Raw genomic sequence first — 26566 nt, forward strand, 5'->3', positions numbered from 1 at the left:
TCTGATGGTTCATTTGACAAATAATAGCTTCTCTTCCTTGGGCAACTGCTGTGTGCCAGGCGTTGTGTTAAGTGTTTTCCATGCATGATCTCATTTATTCCTCTCAACAAGTCTGTGAAGTACAAGTCATTACCAGATGAGGAGACCAAGAATTTGAGAGGTTGAGAACCTTTGTCCAAGCTCACAAAGTAATAGGAGAGGTGAAGTTCAATATTTGAGCATTGTGTTTCTAGGTAAATGACGTAGCCAGTTGTGTGACAGGATTTGCATGGGGTGTAATGAGAGCAGGGAGGAGGAAACAGAACAGTCTGGAGCGGGTGTGTGTCCTCACGTAGGCGAAGTTAGGAAAGGCACTGGAAAGGAGAGGTTGATTAGGTAGGACCAGTAGAGCACTGACAGGCAGACAAGGGAGAGGAGAACATCCGGGCAGGGGGAACAGCTGCTGTAAAGGCAGTGTGGCCTGTAAGAACATGGCAGCTGTGACAGGGTTACAGACCTGCTGGGGCTCTGCTTGATGGAAGTGGGGTGGCAGCACTGCCTAGAGGTTTTGATACGTTCTTTGTTTTGTTTGCTCCTCCCTTTCCAAATCCTGAAATGGCACCAAAGTAATTTCAGTTTGGCCAACCATACCATGGGCAAAATGATACGAAGTTTAAGTGCAGTCTGTTAGGGAGTGTATTGGTATATTGGAACCAGGCACATGTTTTGAAGGGAGTGTATTGATGGAGTCTTGTGGTTTGGCATGCCATCCATCTGCTGCAGATGTTCCTGGGGACGTGCTCACGTGTAAAAATGTCCTCATGGTACAGCCGGCGAGGGCAGGAGAAGCAGCAGCCTGAAAAGGACCGTGAATTATTCCTTTCAAGTTTTCACGTAAGCTTTCATGCCTGGCCCAGTGCCTCTCAGGAGTTGGACCTGGGTCAGTTTTACTGGGCTACGCTGAGAAAGGGCTCTCTAGGGGGGCAATTAGTTAATTCTCAGCAGTGTCTTGCTCCTAGCAGAATGGGTGTTAGAACTATCTCCCTTTCTTAATCTTTAAAGGCCTTAAATCACCTTTGAAGGGGCTCCGTATTAGCTTATATGGTGACATGCATATCACCCCTTTTGGGTTTTGAAACTACATCATTTATTGTTGTTTTGTGTAGCAAGGTGATAAATTAGCCTCCTGGGGCAGGAGTTCCTAATCTACCCAGCCCTGGGTTTATTAGCATCACCTAGGAGTGGGGCCGACCCCGTGGCTTAGCAGTTAAGTGCGCATGCTCCACTGCTGGCAGCCCGGGTTCGGATCCCAGGCGTGCACTGACGCACCGCTTCTCCGGCCATGCTGAGGCTGCGTCCCACATACAGCAACTAGAAGGATGTGCAGCTATGGCATACAACTATCCACTGGGGCTTTGGGGAGAAAAAGGGAAAAAAAAGGAGGAGGATTGGCGTGGATGTTAGCTCAGGGCTGATCTTCCTCACAAAAAAAAAAAAAATCACCTAGGAGTTTGTTAATTTGGATTCCAGGCCTCACACTTATTCTGTTTCAGTAAGGTTGGAGTGAGGTCTGGGAATCTGATTTTTAAAGCTCCGTAGATGATTCTGATGCTCGGTAAAAAGTCTAATGCCTGGGGCCGGCCTGGTGGTGCAAGTGGTTAAGTGTGCGCGCTCCGCTGTGTTGGCCCGGGGTTCGCTGGTTCGGATCCCAGGTGCGCACCGATGCACTGCTTGTCGAGCCATGCTGTGGCGGCATCCCATATAAAGTGGAGGAGGATGGGCATGGATGTTAGCCCAGGGCCAGTCTTCCTCAGCAAAAAAAGAGGAGCATTGGCAGATGTTAGCCGAGGGCTGATCTTCCTCAAACACACACACAAAAAAAAGTCTAATGCCTGGTGTGCGTATGTTATGAAGCATAATAATAAAAGAAGCACTGTGGACCCACCACCCAAGTTAAGACCTAGAACATTATCAACAATATTGAGTCTACCTCTGCACTCCTCCCGTTCCATCTCCCTGCCTTGCCATCCTCAACCACTACTTTCCCATATCTGGCTTATCATTCTTTTGCCTTTTATTTAGTTTTAGTAATTTTGGGGGGTTTTCGGCTACCTATATAGGTATCCATAAACAATATAATAGCTTGCTTGTTTTTGAACTTTATAAAAATGATTTCATTATATAAACAATCTTCTGCGAATTTGGTTTTTCACTCAAATTTTTTCTGTGATTGAAACAATTTTTTGTGTGCGTGCATACGTGTACAGCTGTAATTCATTCATTTTCACTGCTGTACAATAGTACATTATATGAGATACCAACATTTGTCCATTCTCCTGTGGGTGAGTATTTGAACTATGACAAACAGTGCTGATAGGCCTGGGACATATGTTTTGTTACATACCTGCGTATGTTTCTCTAGAGCTGTGCTGTCCAGTACAGTAACCACTGGCCGCCTGTGGCTATCTAAATTTAAATTAATTGAAACTATTTAAAATCCAGTTCTTCAGCCACAGTAGTCACGTTTCAAGTGCTCAATAGCCATATGTAGCTAGTTAACTGCCTTATTAGCACAGATATAGCGATACAGTGATTTTTTAAAATAGTTATCTCCTTGTGGTCTTAATTTGCATTTCCCTGTTAACGACTGTAGTTGACGTTTCATATGTTGATTTGCTGTTCACGTGTCCTATTAATGTGAAAGTTCTGTTCATTTATTTTGTCGTTTTCCTACTGGGTTATTTGTATTTTTCTTGCTGATTCATAGGTGTTTTTTTTTTAATCTAGTCCTGATTTTTTCCCCCAGTTTATAGCTAATCTCTTTACTTTTATTAATTAATTTTAAGGTGGTCAGTTCTTTTTAAATGCGATATAATTGACGTATAACATTACATTAGTTTCAGGTACGCAACACAATGGTTTGATATTTGTATATATTTTGCAATGTTCGCCAGAGTAAGTCTAGCTAAGAGCCATCACCACACATAGTTACAAATTTTTTTTCTTGTGATGAGAATTTCTAAGAGCTACTCTCTTAGCAACTTTCAAATAAACAATACAGTGTTGTTAACTATAGTCCCCATGCTGTACATCACATCCCTAGGACTTATTTATTTTATAACTGGGAGTTTGTACCTTTTGAAGGTAGACAATTTTAAGGTGGTCAAATATATCAATATTTTCTTTTATAGTTAGAGCATTTTATATTTTGTTCAAGAAATTCTTCCTACTCTGAGATCATAAGAGTTTTTCTTCTAAAAGTTTTAGAATTTTGTCTTTCACATGTTAGTCTTTAATCTATCTGGAATTGATTTTTGTGAAGGGTATGAGGTAGGGATCTCATTTTAATTTTTTTCTTCAAATGAAAAGCCAATTTTCTAGCATCATTTACTAAATACTTCTGCCTTTCCCCAGTGATCTTCAGTGTCACCTCTGGCTTATAACAAGTTTCCATACGTATATGGGTTTGTTTGGGGGTCTTTTTTTCTGTTCGTTGGGTCTGTTAGATCAGTACCACTCTGTGTAATTATTGTAGCTATATAATAAATCTTGATATCTGGTAGGGCATGTCCACTTACATTCTTTTCAAGGGTGTTTTGTCTATTCTCGGCTATTTTGTTCTTCCATATAAATTTTAGATTTAGTTCTTTAAAAATCCCTATTGGGATTTTTATTGGAATGTTATTAAATTGCTTGGTAAATCTGTAGAGAGAACGGATCTTTATGGATTTGAGTCTTTCTATCCATGGCATATATCGACATTTGTTTCTTTTAACGTCATTTAATAAAGTCTTATAGTTTTCTTTTTCATAAAGGTTGTGGACATTTTTTGTTAGATTTATTCCTAAGTATTTTGTATTTTTTTGTTGCTGGTATGTAAACGTGCAATCGATTTTGTAGTATTTACATCCAGCCACCCAGCTCTTATTAACTTTAATAATAATTGTTTAGTAACTTATTAATGTTAATAATTTGTCTGGATTCTTTTGAAATTTTTATGTAGAGAGTTACCATCTGTGAATAATGACAGTTTTAATCTTTTTTTTTTTTTGTGAGGAAGATCAGCCCTGAGCTAACATCTGCCAATCCTCCTCTTTTTTTTTTTTGCTGAGGAAGACTGGCCCTGGGCTAACATCCATGCCCATCTTCCTCTACTTTATATGGGATGCCACCACAGCATGGCTTGACAAGCAGTGCATCGGTGCACGCCCAGGATCCAAACTGGCGAACCCCGGGCCGCAGCAGCAGAGCGTGTGAGCACTTAACCGCTTGCACCACCGGGCCAGGCCCCAGACAGTTTTATTCTTTTCTTTATACCTTTTAATTCCTTCCTCTTATCCTACTGCACTGGCTAGGACCACCAGTAAAATGTTAGATAGAAACAGTTACTGTACACATCCTTGTTTTATCTCTAATTTTAAACAGAATGTTTAGGACTTTTTCACCAGTAAGAACAGTGTTTATTGTTTTTGTTTTTGTGGATATCCTTTAGCAGGTTGAGGAAGTTCTGATCCTACTTTGATAAGAGGTTTTCCATAGCCGTGAACTGTTCATTTTGTCAATGTGTTTCCTGATTTCCTAATATTGCATTCCTGTGAGAAACTCAGCTTGGCAGTGATGTATTATTATTATTTTTAACTCTACTGGATTTGGTTTACTAATATTTTGTATAGTTTGTTGCATCTATGTTCTTGAGTGAGACTGTCTTGTATTTTTTTCCCTATTTTATCTAATTTTGATATGAAGATTAAAACCAGCTTTCTAGAATGAGTTAAGGAGTGATCCTTCTTTTTCTGTTCTCTAAAGGAGATGGTATAAGATAGTAGTGTTCTGTTTTGTGAAAGTTTGGTAGAACTCCTCTATAAAATAATTTTGGTTCCTCTTTTTTTTATTTGTGACTGTAGGACTATTTCAGTTTCTCCATATCTTTTTGAGTCAGTTTTATTTGGTTATATTTTCTGGGAATTTGTCCATTTTGTTTTGTTTCAAATGCATTAACTGAAGTTATTAGTATTCTTTATTTTTCTGATTGCTGCTCTATCCATAATTGTCCCCTTTTTCATCCCAAATATTGATGATTTGTTCTTTTATTCTTATTTTGACTAGTTTCATGAGAGGTAGTCTCTGTTTTATCAGTCTTTTCAAAGATTCTTTTGGATTTACTTCTCTGTATTTTTTCTATTTCATTAGTTTCTGCTCTTTAATATCTCATACCTCTTTTCTTTGGAATATTTTTTACTTTCTTCAAGTTTATTCTCTTATTGTTTCTGTTACAAATGACTGTCAGATACCTAGCTAATTAATTTTCAGCCCTTCTTTTCAGTTATAGGCATCTAAAACTATAATTTTTCTTCAGCTTTCATTGTAAACCATTTTATATTTCCAACTAAGTATTTTTAAACATTCATTATGATTTCTTGTTTGACTCGTGAATTGGAAACACTTTTTAAAATTTGCAGACATATTGAGGTAACCATATTTCATTGGTTCTAAGATGAACATTTTTTTTCACATTTTAACACCTTATAATCAATGGTGTCTTAGAGAGTCTATGAAATATTGTATTTATCTTTTGTTATTTATTTCTGCCTTAATTGCATCGTAGTTTATATGTACTGATTCTTTTGAGATTGCTTTAGATTTGCCTTGTGACTTGTTATTCCTGAGGTTAATTTTTGTGAATTTTCCAAGTGAGTTTGAGGAGAATCTGTGTAATTTTTTGTTTTGAGTTGGTAGGCAGGTACAACAAAACAAACTTGTGAATTATATTGTTTAAATCTGTGTCTTTACATATTTGTCTACTTGCTCTGTCAGTACTTGAGAGAAGTATTTTGAAATCTCCCACTGTAGTAATGGTTTCTTGATTTTTCTTCAGAGTTCTGTTGTATATATATATTTTTTTTTAAGCTCTTTGATTAAAAGCATACGTGTTCAGAATTGTTATTTCTTCATAGTGAATTAAACTTTGTTTCATTGTAAAGTAACCTCCTTTATCCCTTGTAATGCTTTTGGTCTTAAAGTCTGTTGTCCTAATGTTAATATCAGTGCCCCAGCCTAACTCTTTTTCCATTCTTTTACTTGCAGTCTTTCTCCGTCTTAAGTTGTTTGGTTTGGTTTTGCTTTTGTTAAGTTTTTAGATGTGTCTCATAAATAGCTGATTTAAAGTTTAATCAGTTAATCTCTTTTTACTGATAGGTTTCGATTTATTAGGATTTTTATATAGTTGCTACTATCTTAATTTTATTTATCTTTTTACTTTTAAAAAGTACTTTTCCCTTGTATTCTTGCTTTTTAAAAAAATGAAGATTTTAAAATCTTTTGTTCATTATTTTTTTCTTTCTACTAGTTTGGATTTATGTATTCTATTTCTATGCTTTTGGTGGTTAACCTTGCAATTTACCAGGCATACTTAGCAAAACCTAAAGTAAATAGCTATCTTACTTACCTACAAAATTATACACAGATCTTAAAACTTTTAGCGACAATCACCCTCTTCCTTTCTCACATGTTAGTGCTGTCCACTTTAGTATGGTCATGTTTAACATCACAAGTTAGATGTTATTTTTTTATACAGACAGTATTTGTTTAGATTTATATTCGTATTTGCCGGTTTCTTTGTTCACCATCCTTTTCCTTCTGGGATCATTTCCTTTCTCATTGAAGTACATTCTTTAGATATTCTTATAGTGAAAGTCTTTTGGGTGACTTGCAGAATTTCTAGCATGCCGCTAAAGATGTTTCCTTCAATCTTTAATAACTTAACTAAATTTTTGTCATTTCTGAACATGTCCAGATATTCTTGAAATCCATCTGTGGTTCTAACCAGGATGAATGATAAGGACAACAAAGAATCTGAAGTTGAGGTGATTCTTGAAGGTATAATGCTTTACCCCTTGAATTGGTCAGGAGTTTAAGTTGTCTTTATAACTAATAATATAACTGGAAGGAGATTAAGATCCTGAAATGAAGACTTTTCATTTCAGATCATCCCAGCTCCTTGAGGCTGCCTAAGACCCGTATAAATGGTTATTGGCACTCCTGATTCCCAAAGCTCTGATCCCCAAGATTGGATGTAGCTCAAATCACCATGTTTTTTTGTTACAGCTCAGAGAGTGGCAACAGTGTGAAAAGACTGAAATCGGACCCTGACCCAGATGACAAGAATCAAGGTGGGTGGCAGCCTTCGTTTCATTCTGTACTCAGAATACACATGAACCACAGTAAAGGGCTGGAATGCATTGCGTCTGTGAATGTATGCATTTGTCTCTAAGCAAGCCTACCCAAAGTTAGTTTACTGAACTGTTTTATGCCAGGCAGGGTTTATACCCAAGAGGATGTCAGCTGCCCTGCAAAGTAGTATGTTAGAAACCAGTGGAACTGATAAATGACAATTGTGCTCTCCTAGGAGTGCTTACAAAGCCAAACCCTGGTCATATCACCTCAGCTCACACAGGGTTTCTCTTGTCTCCCCCAAATGTCAAGTTTCTTGATTTCATCTGGCGTGCTACCAGTGAGAGGTAGAATGCCTGCCTCCTGCTGATGGTTGGATTGAACTGAGCCTAGAGGCTTAATACAGTTTCCAGGAGTACACTGTCTTTGGTGGTTACTTTTATGTAATCAAACTGGCACTATAGTAAGTGGCAAAGTTGTAAGTGAAGGTCAGTGTATCCTGGGGGCTGGATCAGGAATGAGAATTTCAAGAGTGTTTTCACTTCACCCCTGACTCCCTGTGGGATTGACACGCTAAGCTAAAGTCAATGGGTCATCTATAAAACAGGGCTTACATTTATTACTCTCTCGAAAAAATAGTGGATATTTTTTAATGTGTATCTAATGGATATTTTTTGATACGTATCTACTGAGTATCAATAATGGTCAGCTGTTGCTGATACCTTTTTGCTCTAGAATCTACTTTTAAAAAGGACTTTCAGTGAAGTGTATCCCTTCTACCCATATATCCTCTTCCATCCAATTCTCCTTCCCAGAGGGGACAGTATTATACATTTCGTATCTATCCATCCAGAGTTATTTATGTATGTACAAGCAATTACAAACATATATATTTTAAAATGTTTTATTATAGATAACTTAAAACATATTCAGACATTGAGGCAATAGTATAATGAACCCCATCGTATAGTTTCAACAGCTTTTAACACATATCCAATCTTATTTCATTTATACCTTGTATTTTGAGGCAAATCCCAGCATCAAATTGTTTCATCCATAATTCTTCTGTATGTATCCCTAAAAAATAGGGGTTTTTTTAAGTTGTTTGTTTTAACGTAATTTTTTTTTTTTTTTTTTTGTGAGGGAGATCAGCTCCGAGCTAACATCCATGCTAATCCTCCTCTTTTTGCTGAGGAAGACCGGCTCTGAGCTAACATCTATTGCCCATCCTCCTCCTTTTTTCTAACTTCTGTTGCCAATCCTCCTTCTTTTTTTCTTCCCCAAAGCCCCGGTAGATAGTTGTGTGTCATAGTTGCACATCCTTCTAGTTGCTGTGTGTGGGACGCAGCCTCAGCATGGCCAGAGAAGCAGTGTGTCGGTGCGCGCCTGGGATCCGAACCCGGGCCGCCAGTAGTGGAGCGCGTGCACTTAACCGCTAAGCCACCGGGCCGACCCCTGTTTTAACGTCATTTTAGTATCATTATCACACCTCAAATATTACAATAATTCCAAATATTATCAAATATCGAATTAGTATTCATTTTCCCATAATTTTTTTTCTTGACAATTGGTTTTTTAAAAATCAAAATCCAAGCGTGGATTAGACATTGTATTTGGCTTATATGGCTTTTAAAAAAATTGTTGAGATATAATTCCCATACCATAAAATACCATAAAATTTACCCTTTTAAAGGATACAACTCAGTGATTTTTAATACGTTCACAAGAGTGTATAGTCATCACCACAAATTCCAAAACATGTTTATTGCCCCAAAAAGAAACTCCATGCCCATTAGCAGTTACTCCCTGTTCTTCCCTCTCCCCAGCCATTGGTAACCACTAATCTTTCTGTTTCTATGGATTTACCTTTTCTGGACATTTCATGTAAATGAAATCATGCAATATGTGACCTTTTATGTCTGGCTTCTTTTCTCTTAACATGATGTTTTCAAAGTTCATCCATGCTGTAACGTGTATCAGTACTTTTTACAGCTGAATAATATTTCATTGTGTGATATGGCACATTTTGTTTGTCCATTCATCAGTTGATGGACATTTGGCTTGTTTCCACTTTTTGGCTGTTATAAATCATGCTGCTATGAACATTCATGTACAAGTTTTTGAGTGAACAACTGTTCTCAATTCCCTTGGGTATATACCTAGGAATGGAATTGCTGTTAACTTTTTGAGGAACTGCCAAATTGCCTTCCAAAGTGGCTGTATCATTTTTATATTCTACCAGCAGTATATGAGAGTTCCAGTTTCTTCACATCCTTATCAACACTTGTTATTGTCGTTTTTTATTATATCCATCCTTGTGGATGTGAAATGGTATTTCATTGTGGTTTTGGTTTGCATTTCCCTAATGACTAATGATTTTGGCATCATGTATTTATTGGCCATTTGTATATCTTCTTTAGAGAAGTATTTACTCAAATTCTGAGTAATTCTGTGGGTTGTATTTTCACTTTCTTGATAGTGTCCTCTGGAGCACAAAAATTTTAAATTTTGATGATATCTAGTTGATCTGTTTTTTCTTTGGTTGCTTGTGCTTTAGGTGTCATATCTAAGAAACCATTGCCTAATCCATGGTCATGAAGATTTACTAACTTATGTTTTCTTCTAAGAGTTTTATAGTTTTAGCTCTTACATTTCAGTCTTTGATCCATTTTGAGTTAGTTTTTGTATATGGCATGAGGTAGGGATCCAGTTTCATTCTGTGTGGATATCCAGTTGGCCCAGCACCATTTATTGAAATGACTGTTCTTTCCCCACTGAATTATTGAGGCACTTTTGTCAAAAATCAGTTGACCAACGTGTGTGGGTTTATTTCTGGACTCTCTTTTCTCTTCCATTGATCTGTGTGTCTGTTCTTGTGCCATTACCAGACTGTCTTGATCGCTATAACTTTGTAGTAAGTTTTGAAATCGTGAAGTGTGAGTCCTCCAACTTTGTTCTTTTTTGAGATCATTTTGGCTTTTCAAGGTCCCTTGCATTTCCATATGAATTTTGGGATCAACTTGTCAATTTCTACAAAAAAGGCAGCTGGGATTTCGATAGAGATTGCTTGAATCTGTAGATCAATGGAAATATTACCATCTTATGGCGTCTTTTTTTTTTTTTTTTAAAGATTTTATTTATTTTATTTTTTGCCCCCAAAGCCCCAGTAGATAGTTGTATGTCATAGCTGCACACCCTTCTAGTTGCTGTATGTGGGACTCGGCCCCAGGATGGACAGAGAAGTGGTGCCTCAATGCGCACCCGGGATCCGAACCCGGGCTGCCAGCATCGCAGCGCGCACACTTAACCACCAAGCCACAGGGCCGGCCCTATGGCGTCTTAACAATAGGTTAATATGTCTTTTTTTTTTTCCCCCCCAAAGCCCCAGTAGATAGTTGTATGTCATAGCTGCACATCCTTCTAGTTGCTATATGTGGGATGCGGCCTCAGCATGGCCGGAGAAGCGATGCATCGGTGCGCGCTGGGGATCCGAACCCCAGGCCGCCTGTAGCGGAGCGCTCGCACTTAACTGCTAAGCCACAGGGCCGGCCCTAATATGTCTTTTAAATGAGACTTCTTTAACCTTTAGGTTCTTCCTCCTTTTTTAATGTATATTTTGTTTCCTTGGTACTTTATTTGTGAAAAAACTGGGTCTTTGTCCTGTGGGAGTTTCCCATACTCTAGATTTTGCTGATTACATCCCCATGGTGTTCCTTTATACCCTGTGTTTCCTGTAAAATGGTAATTAGATCTAGAGCTTGATCAATTCAAGTTGATTTTTTGGCAAGAATACTTCATATATTGTTTTTGTGCTTCCTATTATCATTATTATTATTTTAATTAACGTACTCTTTTGTTCATTGCTTAGTTCACTTTTATTGTACCTTGGGAATTGTTGTATATCTGAACATAAAGAGCTACTTCATTCCTTTTTAAGGATGTGTAGTATTCCATTGTATGGTTGTACTATGCTATATTTATCCCATTTTTTATTGAATGTTTAGATTGTTTCCATTCTTTGTCTGTTCTGATGGTTCATTAAATACCTCTGTAGGTGCATCATTTTTCACATTCACAAATATATCAGGTTAAATACTTAGAAGTAGAATTATTGGGTCAGAGAGAATATACATTTATAATTTCGATAAATATTACCAAATTGCCCTGCAAAGAAGTTATCCCAGTTTACATTCCCATCAACAATGTAGGAGTTCCATTTCACCGATATCGTTTTAATATTGGGAAACTTGCTAAACTGTGGCTAGTTAAATAGGATAACTTATACTCTGTGTGTGTGTGTGTATACTAAACTTCATAGAAGTTTATCTATATCTAAAACTTCATAGAAGTCTTAAATGTATTTCAACTAGTTAACTAATAGTCCTGTATGTGGTACTTATTCTCTGGTAGGAACTATTTGCATCAATCAATGGAAAGGAAAACTGGCATGGCTTCTTTAAACTCTCTCAGGCAGACACTTTTGTTTCAGATCCATCTTTTTTGTCATTCTAAACCCCTTCTTCCTACCCTTCCATTCTTACAGCAGAAGCTGGGCAAGAAATATCCTCTTTTGCTAGGAGCTAAGGTCCCATGAGAAGAATATACCCTGAAGCTTGCTTCAGAGTCTTTTCCTCGGCAGTAAAAGGATTTGCCTCCTTAGCTTTGATCCTAATGGAGGTTCAGGCTTCCTCCACTAGAGGCTCTGGACTTAAGCTCTGAGCAGAGCCAGTGAATGCACAAGTTGGCCCCATCTACTCTCAAGTCACGCATCTGTCTGAATCCCAAGAACAGTCTCTATTAGTAATTTTCGGTATTATTTTGGTATGACAGTGTGGTCCTGCAAATGCAGAAGTTGGCAGGAAACTTCACCAAATGGGTGAGATCAGAGGGCACCACTTTGTTCTCTTTGGACAATTAACTGCTTTTGGAATGAAATTTGTCAGAGTTGCAGTCTCTTTTCTTACTTGAAAGCTCCTAGGTAATTGAGAGATTTGGTCTTTTGGCTTAAACTCTGCTGATGCCACAGTGGTCCAGATTCCTTGGTTGCATTTCTGTGGCTGGCTTCCATCCTTCCCTCAGACCACCTCTGGTCCTCCATAGGTATTCTGAACTTGATCCTTCTTTTCTAAGATAGACTCTAAAATTCAGTTCACCCTTGAAATACTTAATAAAATGACTTATCTCACTGAACAGATAAATTACTTTTCTGAGTAATTGATTCATACCCTTATAAAATATCAGTTTTTTTTAAACAACTGAATTTTTCTGACAATACAATTGTATGTTGCTTGACGACAGGGATATGTTATGAGAAATGCGTCGTTAGGTGATTTTTTTGTTGTGTGAACATCATAAAGTGTGCTTACACAAACCTAGATGGTATGGCCTACTACACTCCTAGGCCATATGGTACTAATCCTATGGGACCACCATCATATACACAGTTCATTGTTGGCTGAAACATCATTATGTAGTGCATAACTGCACTGGAAGTATCGTTGTTATGTGAAAATAATAGTACAGTGAATATTCACATAATGAATGGTAGACAGTTTGATGTTATGTCCCAAATTTTCACATCCCACCTCAAAAAATTGAGCCATTTACAGTCAACCTGTAAAATGCCTTTAACAGGTTTCCCTGCATTCTGACACATTGTGAGTGCTGGCCTGCTCTGTGCCAGGCCCTATGCTCTATGCCAAGGGCATGGAATGGGGAAGAAGGGGCCCTTGCCCTCAAGAGACTTAGCGTTAGAGGAAAATAGAGACAAGTAATCCCTCTCGTCGTTAGGACTGTCCAGTCCTCAACAGCCTTCCTGGCTGGAATTCAGGGATGCCCTTGGGGTTACAGAGATATGTGGGACTGTTCCTCCCTAGTTTAAGTGGCCCAGGATGCTCTTTGAATTTTTACATTTGCCTTTTTAAACAATTGTCTAAACAGGTAGTGTATGCATATCATAGAAAATTCAAAAGGGACAGAAGAGTGTAGAGTGAAAAGTTAAGTCTCTCCTGTTGCCCAACCATTCAGTTCCTCTCCCCAGAGCAGCCGCTGTTACTAGTTTTTTATGTATTTTTTCAGACATTGTCATGCATATACATGGGCATGTTTTTTTCTCCCCACAAATTATAACTTCTACACACCCTTGCCCCTTTCATTTAGCACAGAGTCTTGGAGACCATTCAATACCAGTACACAGAGATACTTGATTCTTTGTACTGGCTGAATAGTAGTCCATTGCTTAACTGGTCCCTGTTAATGGACATTAGGTTGTCTCCAGTCTTTTGCTGCTGTCAGCAGTGCTGCAGTGAATGTTCTCATATGAACAGCATTTCAGTTTGAAGGACATTTCCAAATTTCCCTATGCTCCCTCAGCAACATACAAAGATGCCTGTTCCGCATACTTTCTCTCCTTTTATATTGTTTATTCTCCTGTGTTTAAAATTCATGTTTCTTTTTCTGTGAACTGTCCCTGTCTTCTGTCCACTTTTCCATTCAGTCGTTGGTTGGTTGGTTGCTTTTGGAAGAACTCTTTATATCGTAAAGAAATGAGCTCTTGTGATATTTGTTGCAAATACCTGCCTCTGCTTTCTTGTAGCCTTTGTCATCGCCATCTCTGCAACCATTGTCAGCTCTCATTTCATGTTTCTCCGTCTCCATGTTTTAACACTGCTTGTCTTTAGTGGCTTCTTTTTCCTTATTAGGACTTTCTGTAAGACAAGCACAGACACGGAGCTCCTGCACTCTGTGCTGGCTATTCGAGATCTCTTTTTGCTTCTCAGTGGTATTTTTACTTACTCCTGATTTCATATACTGGGCACCACGTATCCTTTTCACATTTAGGTAAGGTGTGTGTTAGGGGTTTGTTAAGGCAAAACCCTGGAAGGTAATATGCTTGTCAGCCTGAGCCAGTGAGGTTTAAACTCCAGCGCTCACTCGCCAGTGAGCTCTGGCATTATTTTAGTACATTATCTTTTGATTCAGAGTGAATTTATTGTTTTCTACTCTTTAGTGCCCTTTAACCATAGCCAGGTCTTTTGACCTCTCATCAGTACCCTGGGGGATCCCTACATATCAGGCTGCTATGGTGACTAAGTGAGGCTGGGAAGGTTTAGAGGGAAGAAGGAGTGGAGCAGAGTTCTTAACTTTTCCTTTCACCGTCAAGCCCTGCGTTTTCTAGATGGAGGCTTTCTGTCACTGAGGTGGCAGAGTACCTGTGGGTTTCCTGGGACAAAAACTGCCCCAGCTATGTGGTGACATTCTGCATGGTCTTAAGATGTTCTCTGACTGTGGCTTCAGTTTTCTCAATTGTCAGAGAGGAGCACAGCTGTAAGATGAAGGTGATGTTAGTGTTGACTGCGTAGGGTTGTTTTGAGGGCTTCTGTGGGTAAAGCCCTCAGCACGGTGCCTGGCATATGGAAAGCACCCAATCAACGTTGGAAAGAGGTGATGAAGTAACAGTCTTTCCTCCTCCTTTGCAGAAGCCCCGTCCTGCGTGTCTCTTGGAAGCACGTCCCTGAGTGGTCCCTCCATCCACTGCCCCTCCGCTGCGGTCTGTATCGGCATCCTCCCAGGCCTGGGCGCCTACTCCGGGAGCAGTGACTCTGAGTCCAGCTCCGACAGCGAAGGTACTATCAACGCCACCGGCAAGATCGTCTCCTCCATCTTCCGAACCAACACCTTCCTCGAGGCCCCCTAGCTCCCATGTCCTTACCACCGGGAGCTCCTCCCCAAGAGTAGACCGGACATTCCTTCTGCCTTCAGGCATTACCTCCCTCAGAAAACTCCTTTGCCTGCTTCCTGTGCGCACCGAGACATTTTTAACGTCATCTAAAAATGTGCCAGAATTTACCAGTGGCCTGACTTGTGTTTGATTTCTCTTTCTAGTCCAGTGCAGATGCCCAAACCTGTCCCTCTGCCTCCCTCCTCAGTGTTGTCGTGGGGCAGAGGTCAGGGCCCAGCAGAAATGCCACTAAAAACGCCCTGGGAGGATAGGCACCCATTGGCTTGCACAGATTTGGATTATATTGCTTTCTTGTTTTTTCCTTTTTTTCCTTTCCTGACAGCACAAAGAAGCAAGGGCCAGTATTAGACAGGTATTCTTTAGACCTTCATTCGGGATAAGCACGTCCTTTGGTTGTACTGCCTTGTGGAGCATGCGCAGGGAAGGAGAACTGACCCCAGTGCTGAAATGGCGCACTCCCCTGGGAGTAGCGACTTCTTGATGTTGTGTGACTAAGTAAAGATGATCAACTACAGGGGGCGTCACTTAACACTCGTCGTTGTCGTGGAGTTGTCCCTTACTTTGGCCATTCCTTCTCCTCCCTGCATCCAATCCCATTTAAGACTCGAAACCTTAGAGAAATGTTGGCCTTATTTCATCATGGCCAGAGACAGAAGTGCTGGTAGGTGTGTGGACGAGATGATCTAATTTGGCAGCTCCTGGAATCCCAATATAGCCAACCAGTGGGACACACATGCGTATTCTGACAATACTCTGTACTCTGTCGAGGCCCCTCTCTGTTTGATACATACTATAGTTGTGGCTTCTAATTCTGCAAGCTATTTCTAGTCTGAAGGTGCTGCCCTTGTCCTCTCCTCCTCTTTTATCTGCTGTCCCTCCTGCTCTTTTCCCTTCCCACACAGCAGCTCCGAGCTGTGAGCAGCTGAGGCCCAGTGGTACTGCTCCACCTCTGTCTCATAAAGGGGGGCAAGGGCTGTCCTTTTGGGGGGGAGGGGGGACAAGGGGAGACAGGGTATGGAGGCCTCAAGGACAGAGAGAGGCATGGGCTTTAAAAAAAAAAATCTGTAGTTTCCCCCGCTTCAGGAGAATGAGCCTGTGCAGTTCGTTCTTCCCCTTGGTTCCTGCATCAGTTGTTTCTCCTTCCTTGGTGTGAGACGGGGAGAGACACACACGGAGCGTGTTGACACTGTGGTGCTGGCAGGCGAGAAGCTGCTCAGTTTGAACGTGGGCAGAGAGGCCCCTGGATCTCGTCCAGCCCCTCCTTTCCCTCCAGTGCAGCGATGCTCTGGGACCCGTTGCCAGATGGTGGCTTCCCTTCACCCATAACTGATGCCTCGTGAGTTCTTCCTCCTTTTCAGAACTGCTCTGTGCTAATTGTTCCCGACTGTCAGTGCAGGCGCACCAGCTCCATGCTAACAAACAAGACGTTCAGGTAAAACTGTGTGGGCACCTTCTGCTTCTCTGCTTCATTGTTCCTGCGATCGTGCTGTTATCATCACAGCCTGTACCCAGAGCAACCTCAAGTCGTTTCAGGAGGCAGACCGAGGAATCCACGTCACCATTTGTATGTGGTTTGACTTTGAAGAGGCCATTGCTCTATCTCTTGGCCTCTGTTGATGGTGGAAAAAGTGGACAAAGGGTTACAGGCATTAAAAACACACACTAACTTGAAAGCTAATAAACCTGTCAGAGAACAAGCTCTTGCTTTTCCTATACTGAATCTTGTGTTCCCAGCTCCCTCCCCATCTACCGTAACAGCTCGATTATGTTGAGAAGGTGGGATTTCTGCCCTGGTGTCTCTGGAGAGATTGTGAGTCACTGGTGATCATTTCCTCATGGGTATTCCATTGTACCCATTGTAGAGCCCTGGAACTGAGGCACAGGTTCTGTAGACACCGTGACTAGCAGAACCGGCTCTGGTCTGCCCAATAGAGGAAGCAGCCTTGGAAAGCATCCAGTGTAGACAGTGTGGTTCAAGCCCAAAAAGAGGAGAAAAACAGAGATGAAAGGAAATAATAATAATAATAATTTTATTATTATATGGGATTTTATAACTAGGCATTAAGGGATAAAAACAAAATTTGGGGTGGGTTTCTTTAAACCTGCTTCCATTGTCCTGAGTGGTAGTATTCTTAAAATTCTTGAAATTCTTAAAAAGCTTGAACAGAAAGCTTGTCTGTGAGGAATCCTATGGCCAGCTCTGTTTGGACTCTCTAGCTTGTGTCACACCATGCCCTCTCGACCACTTGCTGCTAGCCATCTACCTTTGGCTCTGCACCCACCTGAGTGGGGAGAAAGGGAGCACGGAATTCATAGCATCCAGTTTTCCATCTGTAAGAAGCAGGGAGGAGGATGTGACTGGACCCAGGAGGGGGCTGGTGACCTGTGTGTGTGTCCCTTCCCTGTTCCCAGGACCCAGGAGGAGAGAGAGCTGGCTTCTCAAATCCAGAGTTGGGAGGGGAAAGGAGGGCTTCAGTTTTTTTCAAGAGCATTCTAGACTGAAAGTCAGGTCCCTAACTAGGGGTGGCCTAGGCTAGCCCTTTGCGTTCTCGTCTCTTTCACTCTCCGCCTCGTAGGTTGCTTTCCGTCTGGCTGCCTCTTTCCACCCAAGACAGACTTCGTCCGCCTGAGACTCCCCCGCTGCTTCTGCTTCTCCTCCCTGGGAACTCAGCCTTGCTCCACCTCCCCTAGATAGACCATCGTGGTTATGAGCTTGGAGCCAGACATTTACTCGCTGGGTCTCCTGAACAAGGCCCTTAACCTCACTGGGCCTCAGTTTCCTCCTCTGTAAATAGGAAGAATGATACCAACTTCCTAGTGAGGGTGAAAGATAATCGGGCTTAGGTACTTGGTGTGGTATCTGGCACACAGTGCTCAGTAAATGGTGGTCATCCTCATTAATACTGTTACCACTGGCCTCCCCCGTTTCTGGGCAGGGGGCCCGAGCTTCCGTTAGTGGTGCTTTATGGCAGGTTTTTCTATCCTACGTTCCTCAGTTGCAGCTAGAACACTGGCACAATGAAGGGTCAGATCTGGTCGTCAGAGCTCCAACCACCAGCTTCTGCTGTGTGCTTCCCTCTTAGCTAAATGTTAATTGCTGAGGCACACCCGGTTCCTTGGCTCCGGTGTCCTAGCCGTGGGTATATGGCTCAGCTGTCATCTTAAGCCCCTCCAGAAAAACAAAAAGGAGAGCTCAGTGGCAATGCACCATCATTTGTACTTGGGTATTTTCTTGATTTCTTGGTGTCCTCAGCCCACTTACGCGTAACAGTGTGGAATGCGTGTTCTGCTCGGTGGGAGGCTAGAGTCTTGGCAACGCTTTTGTAGTCACAAGTTGAACCCAAGAAGCCAGTTGCACGTTCATGCCTTAGTGACGCTGGCAAGGGCTGGCATTTTGCTCCCTTACCTGCTGAAGCAACAGTTTAGGGAGAGTGACAGCAGTAGCAAGCAGGATGTGGCCCCCACATCAGAGCTTGCAGAGGAGCCAGGCAGCAGAACCCAGAGATGACCTCCCCTTTGAGCTTGAGGCGGTCAGCGGGGCTTCTCTGTCACTGTCTGAGTAACAGCCACGCACATCATTACCCCTTATGTTCCTTCACTGTATGCCGAGGGCCTGCTATGTACGTGCCAGGCACTGTTTGGGACGTTTGTGGACCATTTTTGTGGACAGTAGCCTTTCATCCTAAAAAAAGTCCTGTGAAGCAGCCCTTCTCTGTATTTTATAGAGGAAACCAAAATTCGTAATGGTTGAACAACTTGCCTGAGGTTGCACAGCTGGGTGACAGAACCAGACCTTTAACTTGAGCCTTGCTCTACATCTGGCTTTCTGGGGTTTCCGTGAAACATTTAAACAACTGCCAGTGCCCGGGCCTCAGTGGCGGGGACGCGGTGAAGGAGTCTTGTAGTCAGATTTCCAAGTGCTCTTTCCAGCCTGCTCTCCAGGTGTCAGAACCAGTAGCAGCACCAAGGCTTGGTTGGTTGGTTGGTTTTTATTGAGATATAATTGACATATGACATTATATTAGTTTCAGGTGTATGACATAATTGTTCAGTATTTTTATATATTGCAAAATGATCCATCACCACAATAGTTAACAAAATCTTTTTCTTTGTGATGAGAGCTTTTAAGATTTAACTCTCTTAGCAACTTTCTTTTTTTTTTTGAGAGGAAGATCAGCCCTAATATCCATGCTAATCCTCCTCTGTTTGCCGAGGAAGACCGGCTCTGAGCTAACATCTATTGCCAATCCTCCTCATTTTTTCCCCAAAGCCCCAATAGATAGTTATATGTCATAGTTGCACACCCTTCTAGCTGTATGTGGGACGCGGCCTCAGCATGGCCAGACAAGTGGTGCGTCGGTGCGCGCCCGGGATCCGAACCCGGGCCGCCAGCAGTGGAGCGCACGCACTTAACTGCTAAGCCATGGGGCCGGCCCTCTTAGCAACTTTCGAATATACAATACAGTAGTATTAATTATAGTCAGCATGCTGTATGTTACCTCCCCAGGACTTATTTTGTTTTTAAGTGATGATTTGGCCTGGTCAGGAGTTCAGGCACATTCCTTTCCCCTGTGAACTCCCGCCTGCTGGCAGAAGAGGGCTTACTTGACTGATCTACCCATCCTCGGGTAGAGAAGGGGGAAGAAAGGGCAGTTGTGGCTGGGTCTGCTCCCACATGAAGCCAGCAAGTGGGGGCTGCAGACCCCATACCTGAGGTAGGTAGCCCATGAGTCTGAGCATTTGGGATGGCCCCTGGATGCAAGGCAGGGACTCTACCTTAACACAGCCCAATAGATGTCAGTATCCAATCTGGTAAATGACTCCCATGGGGAGGTGTAAGGGAGAGGTCTGCGTGAGAAGTGGTCACCCCAAAACACTCGTCCCCTGGGGGCTAAGGAGGGGAGGTGGGCTGGGAGAAGACTGCTCCCCTATAGAGGCCTCTGGTGAATCGGAACTTGACAGATTCTCTCAGGTTGGGGGGGTTACAAACTTTTTTGGATGTGATATGATATCCAGCTAGACTCACTTCAACTGCCAAATGGGAGGGGAAACAAGCAGTCTTGTGCTGTTGTTGTGACCAGCACCCAGTCATGCAGCTGGCATGAACCAAGGAGCCAGATGCACTGGTCCTGGGATTCCATCCATGTCGCCAAGCTGGTCCCTGGGCCGGTGTGCTGTGATTTCCTGGCGGTCCTTGGGGAAATCAGGGCTCCAAGCAGCCCTGCGGCCTCTAGGAGATGTGAAGGGGCCCTTAAAGGATATTTCAGCCGACTTTTGGTGGCTACAGAATCCGCAGAGGCATTGGAAGCCTAGGATGAAGACGCCCCTCACTCCATCCCACCAGATGAACACTGGCTCCTGAGATGACTAGGCACCTGGAGGGAAGAACCTGCCTGGGGCACCACCCAGGTCTAGCAGGTCACTAGTAAGAATTGCTGACCTGGGGTGTGGGTCGTGGTAACTGACTTCCCGGTCTCAGTGGAGAGGAGGGACAAATTCAGCAGCTGCTGGAGCAGAAGGCTCCTTTGCAGAGTTGAGGGGGGACGGCAATGCAGTGGAACGAGCAGGGGCTCTGGAGTCAGCCAGACCCAGATGTAAGTTCTGGCTCTGCCTCTAATAGATTCGATTAGCTTCTCTGCTTGTTTCCTCATCTCTGAAACGGTCACAGGTGGGGGCTGTTGGAAGGGTTCATCAAGATTATGCCTGTAAAGCACTTGACACGGAGCTGGAAACACAGTGCTTAACAGAAATGTTAGTTGTTATTAGGTTACAGTGAGCCTGTGGCAAAGGGGCTAGCTGGAACTCCAGGGGGGAGGTGGGTAAGAACGATGTGTTACGTGGAAGAGAGGAACTGGGAGGGTGGCTGGAGTTTCAGAGGTTGGTCCCCTGGCTGGTTTCATGAAGTTGGGCCTGAGCCAGAGTGGGGCATGCGGTAGGAACCAGTGGCTCTCACTGTTTAGCATCCTGAGGCCAAAGAGGCTTTCACACACTGCAGACCACAGGGCGAACCCCAATGCCTGGGAGACCTGGAGGAGGAGCAAATGGGTGGCAGCGACTGCTGCCCTGTGTGTGCATGGTGGGGGGACACAGAACAGTGTGGACCAAGAGGAAGAAGGGGAAGGCACCAATGGTGCTGGCTGGGCCAGCATGTGGGGATTCCCAGAAACAAACACTGGTGTGGGCTCTGCAGGGGCCGGAAGACCTACAGTTGCTGGTGGGGCCCGTGCATTCTGTTCATCCACAAATATTTATTGAGCATGTACAAGGTGCCAGGTTCTGTGCCTGTGTAACAGAGGCATCACTGTTCACGGGGACTGCATGTCCCCAAGCAGAAGGGATTACACCAACTTCCCAGGCTTGCTGGGGGAAGGGGTTTTCATGTTTCCTTTCCCAGATCAGTGAGCCCGTCAGGTCCGGGCTGAGGAAGGAGCTGACACAGGGACATCTGAAACTCCTTTATTACCCTGAGTATAACAAATAGAACATGGTCACAGTATTAAAAAAACAGCAGGAATTAGGTGCAGGCTACGACACAAAGTATGCACCGGGGACACGTTCCTTTCAGAGTCTGCATTTAGTTACTTGGAAAAAGCCAGTTATGATTGTAAAAATTTTATTCTCTTTAATAACAATAGTAATTCCACTAAAATTGTACAAAGTACATTCAGTACTTAAGAGTGGCAGGGGTGGGGAGAGGAAGCCAGTTTGGCCTGGAAGCATCATCAGTGACTCCAACAAAGGAAGCCCAGCTGGGCTGGGGGAAGTTGGGGGTGGAGGTCCGGTTGTAAAAAATAAAAACGTGGATCGGTAAAAAAAAGGCCACCCACGAGGAAGCAGGGTGAGCGTGCGTGTTCCTGGGGGAGGGTGTTCCTGGGGGCGGGCGGGGGGCCCAGCTGGCATGCTGCGGCTGGGTGCGGGCCGGCGCTCAGGCGGGCTCCGAGTTGGTGGGGGGCAGGTTTTTATGCTTGAAATACTGCACAACTTGTTGGGGCAGCTCCGCCAGCACAGCTTTGGCCAAGGTCTCTTTTGCTGCCTGCGGGGTTGAGGGTGGAGTGGAGAGGAGAGAGAGTAAGGATTACTGAACGGAAGTTGTGAGGGGCACCAGGCCCAGAGAGCTGCAACAGACGGTGTCCCTGGAGGACAAATCTGGGCCGAGGGCCAGGGCTATCTAAAACTAGCGTCCCTCATGCCAGCCCATGCCCACAAGCCCACCACGACCAGTGCCTGCCTTTACATTAAGCATAACTCTTCCCCTGGAGTAACCCTTTAGGTTGACTTTGTCTGTGGGAGGTTTTTCGGGGAAAGAGGTGGTGGAGGCCAGCTGCACAGCCTGCTCATCTGGCAAACTCCCTGAGCACCTCGGCCAGTATGCACAGGCCATGGCTGTCTGGTTCACGCTGAACGCCCAGCCTCAGGCCAGGCACGGGGAGGGGCTCAGTCAAACTCCCAGGCATGAATGGGTGGCCGACACCCAGCATGTGTTGTCAGGAAGCTAATGCTCCAGAGGAAGGAGCTGAACCATCTCAGGCGAGCCCAGAGGATACTGGGCAGAGACGAGAGGACCGCTGGGTACAAAACAGAGTGGTCAGTTTTTGCTGGGACTGGCTCCCGGGATCTGAGCCACGGCACCTGGAGCGGCCCTTACAGCTCAGGGAACTGAGGCCCAGAGAGGTCAAGGACTTGCCCAAGGCCACACGGTGTGCCTCTGGTCAAATAAGAGTGAGGCCCCAGGCTGGCAGTACAGGGGTGGCATCTGAGAGGCTGTGCTCCCTCTGGGGCTCCTTATGGGCCCAGCTGCCAGGGCAGTGACTGGGAAGCCAACCTGGGGTCACCTGCAAATGGGACCAGAGCCATCTCCAGGAACAAGGTGAGGCCACCAGGCCCCCTGTAGAGGCCCTTAGGGAGAGGAGGCCATCCTGAAATGTGAAGTGAGGAGGCTGGGTGAGGTGTGATTACCAGGAAAGCCTCCCTCACCTCTGGGCTGTGCTCTCGTCCCTCTGTCTGCACCGAATGCTTTGCCTACTTCTGCTTCAGGTCCCCCAGCAAACCCTGCCCTGGAGCCCCAGTCTGGACGGGGCACCGCTGCCTGGGGTTCCGTCAGCTTGCTGCAGCAAGTGCTCACACGGTCATGGGCCCTTGTCTGCGGGCAGGGCCTGGCATGGCGCTGGGCACACAGCGGGCCCTCAGGAGGGACAGTCGGTGGAGCTGAGGCTAGAGGAGCCTGGGATTGGGGAGGCAACCCTGAGACTTGCATCCTTGACCATCAGCTATGGCTGCCGGGATCCTGGACCGCCCCCTTGCTAGGCTGGCCCACACTCACGTGGCGGAACTCTCGAAAGGGCACGAACTGCACGATATCGCGGGCTGCCTCCTCGCCCGTGTGGGAGCGCAGCGCGCGGCTGTCCCCGTCCAGGAACTCCATGGCGGCGAAGTCGGCGTTGCCCACGCCCACGATGATGATGGACATGGGCAGCTTGGAAGCCTGCACCACGGCGTGCCGCGTCTCCTCCATGTCGCTGATGACCCCGTCCGTGATGATGAGGAGGATGAAGTACTGCTGCAGGGAGCAGTCAGCGGGCACTCAGCACGGCCCCGAGGCCTGGCGCCCCGACCCTCCTCCTTTCCCAACCCCCCAAACCCTCTGGCCCCTGGGAGGAAGGTGGCTCTTCTTCCCTCCCTGTGGCCAAATCCCAGCCACCTCCCCAGGCGCCCCGGCCCCTGCAAGCCTCTCATCCGTCTAAACTCGGACCCGGTTGCGGCCGGAAGCACAAACTGCCCTTGCCCTCCTGCCCTGTGTGCCTTAGACTCCTCAGCTCGGGGGAGGGCCCTGCACTCGAGGCCTGGCCCTGCCACTTGCTACACTGTGGGACTCTGGGCAACTGATTGAACTCGCCGTGCCTCAGTTTCTTCACTGGCAAAGTGGGAGTGGCCACACCTCTCTCAAGAGAGAGAACATGCCTGGCATGTGGCAGCGGCTCGGTAATCAGGTAATCAACAGCTGCATCCCTGGCAGAGGCAGGCTCACGGCTGGGGAGGAAGATGCATTCTGGCTGATGGACTCCAGGACCAGCCTCTCCCTCTCTGCGCCCCTGCACATGAATACCTGCGACCCTGCTGGTTGCCCGTGAGCACAGCCTCTGAGACACCTTGCAGGAGCTAAGCAGGTCAGCTAGGCCAGAGCTTCTGGGACTGTGGGACTCTGCCAGGAATAAGTGAACTGGGGGCACACACCAGACACAGCATCGAGTCATGGTGGGCAGGGGCCTAGTTTGCAGTGGTCCTTCGACTCGACAGACTACCCAGGAGTTTGGTGCTAGGGTGTCTTTAACGCCTCTCTGACATCTGCTAACTGTCCTCATTAGAGAGAAGGCAGGAAGCGCAGAGCTTCAGGGGATAACAGTCTGCAGACTTAAATACCATTGTACAGTTTGTTGTATTTATTTTTATTGTTACTCTCTATTTATGGCAAGTGATAACTGACTTTTCACTCACAGTGGGTTATACAGTTTCTTCATGAAATTATTTAAGTAAAAAAAATGCTGAATAATTAGTGGGGGTGCTACGTGGCTACAGGGTAAACTGCGAAGGTGGGGGTGAGTGAGTGAGGTTCAGGAGAGCTCCCTGGATGGTCCTGTGGGCAGCGGCCCCGGTGCCACGCTGGCTGAGACCTCAGTTACGGCTCAGCTCTGTCCGTAGCACCCTCTGGCCCCCTTTTGGGGAACTCAGTCTTCCCCATCCATGAAATAAACAGAAAAGCCTTTGTGGATCTAATAGTGTTTGGGGCTTCTGCCTTCTAGTCTGATGCTTCCAACCCAGGAGAAACTGGGGCCCAGACAGTCAAGGTCAGGGGGCTTAAGGAGGGCAGGACCAGGCCAGACCCCAGGCCAGCACTCGGCCACCCTCTCACCCGTCGGCTCCCTGCGGAACATCAGAGGATACAAGGTCAGCCCCTAGGATGCCTCGCTCTCCTGCCTGTCCCCCAAGCACAAACTGTGGGAGGAAGGAGCGCGGGGTGAGCCGCCTGGAGGCCTGGACCCCACCATCCTAACCCCCAGCTCTGGGCAGCAGCAGTCCAGCTCCTCCTGCACTGTGCCTTTAAGAGACCAATCCCTTCGCTGGGGATACCTGTTGCTATGGAGATGGCAGCCTGAATCCCTGCGGTGGAGGGCTGCTGCTGCCAGGCCCCCATCCCTGGGGTTGCGGGGGCCTCATAAGCCCATCCAGACCCTTGTCCCCGCCTAGCCCACCATTGTCCCAGCACCCCCTTCCCTAAGTGGCCCTCAAACCCCACTTCCAACCCACCAGAAACAGTCCAGGGCAGTATTTCCAGGGCACCTAAGCTGGCAGGAAGGAAGGCACTGAGAGGCCTGGCAATGAGGAAAGAAAAGAATGCTTGGCCTGGGTCAGCAGGCCTCACACTCAGTGGTGGGATGGTCTCCCAGCCCCTCCCAGCTCAGACAGCGTTCTCCCCTCTCCTCCCTCATGGCCCTCTTGGCTGTCCCCTTTCAATCAGCCCCACGTCTACACTCGGAGATGGAGAGCCCTGGCCTGGGCCTCCCTCGTAGCCTTGGAGCCTTCCTCCCCAGGGAGGTGGGCGCAGACAGGGCCTGTAGTTCCCAGGGGCACCAACTGACGGGGTGAGAAGTCCCTACTAACACACAGTGACTGTGACCGCACCCTCACACCGTGGGTCTCCTTTAGAGATGAGAAGACGAGCCGAGAGAGGCTCAGTGTCTTGCTCAAGGCCTCACAGCCGGGAACGGCACAGTCTGGATTCAAACCCAAGCCTGGCTGACTCCAAAGTCAGGGCTCTTGCCACAATGTCCTCTTCCAGGGCCCGCCGGCATCAGTGGCCAGTCGCTGTCTCTCCCATAGTGGGCCTGGCAGGGGGGAGCTGTCCACAGCCTCTCACCCAGCACCCAGTGTCGGAAGGCCTGCGTGTCCAGCAGAGCAGCCCAGGGCCCAGAGCCATGGCGCTGGACTGTAACCCTCACTCCTGTGTGCCAGCCAGCCAGCACAGTGCCCACTCCCTGTGCCGGGCCTCGGCGTGGGCTCATTAGCCGGGGCGGCCTTGGCAATGGAAGCGCAGCTGACAAGCCCTGGGCTTCCTGCCCATCCCAGGCAGAGCTGGGCTCGTCCAGGAGCCTCTAAGGTCCACACCCCAGGGGTCCACAGCCCCACCCCCAAGGCAGTTCAGGGGGAGGTGGGAGGGGCTGTGACGGGGAGACTGAAGGGTGGAATGGGGCCGGAGGAGGTGGGAAGGGGCGCTGCCGGCCCCACCGCCAGTCCTGGTCCACCCAACCCCAAGCCTTCCCCGCTCCACACCTTTCCTGCTTTACCTCCTTCTGCCTGGCACACCTTCCCGGCCACAGCCCCGAGACGCCTCTGAGCGTCTACTCCTCCGTCCCAGGAGATGTGAAGGCTCTCCCCAGCCCTGAGCTCTGCCTGCACTGCCAGCATCAGCGCTTGGGGAGGGCTCCTCTGGACAACCCTGTCCCCCCACACCCTGAGCGCTCCTCAGGGTAGCCCCTCACACCCCCTTCTGCATCTCACGAGCCCAGCACCCTGTCCGTGCTCCAGAAACGCAGCCAATCACTGTCAGGTCGAAGCAAAAACCCAAACTCCCAACACATTTCCAGGATGGAGTATCTTTCACTTTTACGCAGAGGTTCTTCA

At 45.9% G+C, this 26566-nt stretch overlaps 2 protein-coding genes across 7 annotated transcripts in view; one reads left to right on the forward strand and one right to left on the reverse strand.

Moving 5' to 3' along the window:
- PSME3IP1 (proteasome activator subunit 3 interacting protein 1) overlaps positions 1–15404 on the forward strand; it is a 32251-nt gene extending 16847 nt beyond the window's left edge. For all 5 annotated transcript variants that reach the window (XM_004431641.3, XM_014788409.2, XM_087420215.1 and 2 more), the window contains exons 6-7: positions 7084–7148; positions 14628–15404. In XM_004431641.3, the coding sequence (XP_004431698.1) occupies positions 7084–7148; positions 14628–14845 (283 nt within the window). In that variant the 3' untranslated portion in view covers positions 14846–15404. The remainder of the gene's footprint in view (positions 1–7083; positions 7149–14627) is intronic.
- A 5928-nt stretch (positions 15405–21332) lies between these two features.
- CPNE2 (copine 2) overlaps positions 21333–26566 on the reverse strand; it is a 45802-nt gene continuing 40568 nt past the window's right edge. For both annotated transcript variants that reach the window (XM_087420213.1, XM_087420214.1), the window contains 2 exons: positions 23211–23447; positions 21333–21923 (listed from right to left, as the gene is read on the reverse strand). In XM_087420213.1, coding sequence (XP_087276339.1) covers positions 21816–21923; positions 23211–23447 — 345 coding nt within the window. In that variant the 3' untranslated portion in view covers positions 21333–21815. The remainder of the gene's footprint in view (positions 21924–23210; positions 23448–26566) is intronic.

This window comes from Ceratotherium simum, chromosome 30 (assembly GCF_057802395.1).
Source record: "Ceratotherium simum simum isolate JZ-2026a chromosome 30, ASM5780239v1, whole genome shotgun sequence".
Taxonomy (NCBI): Eukaryota; Metazoa; Chordata; class Mammalia; order Perissodactyla; family Rhinocerotidae; genus Ceratotherium; species Ceratotherium simum.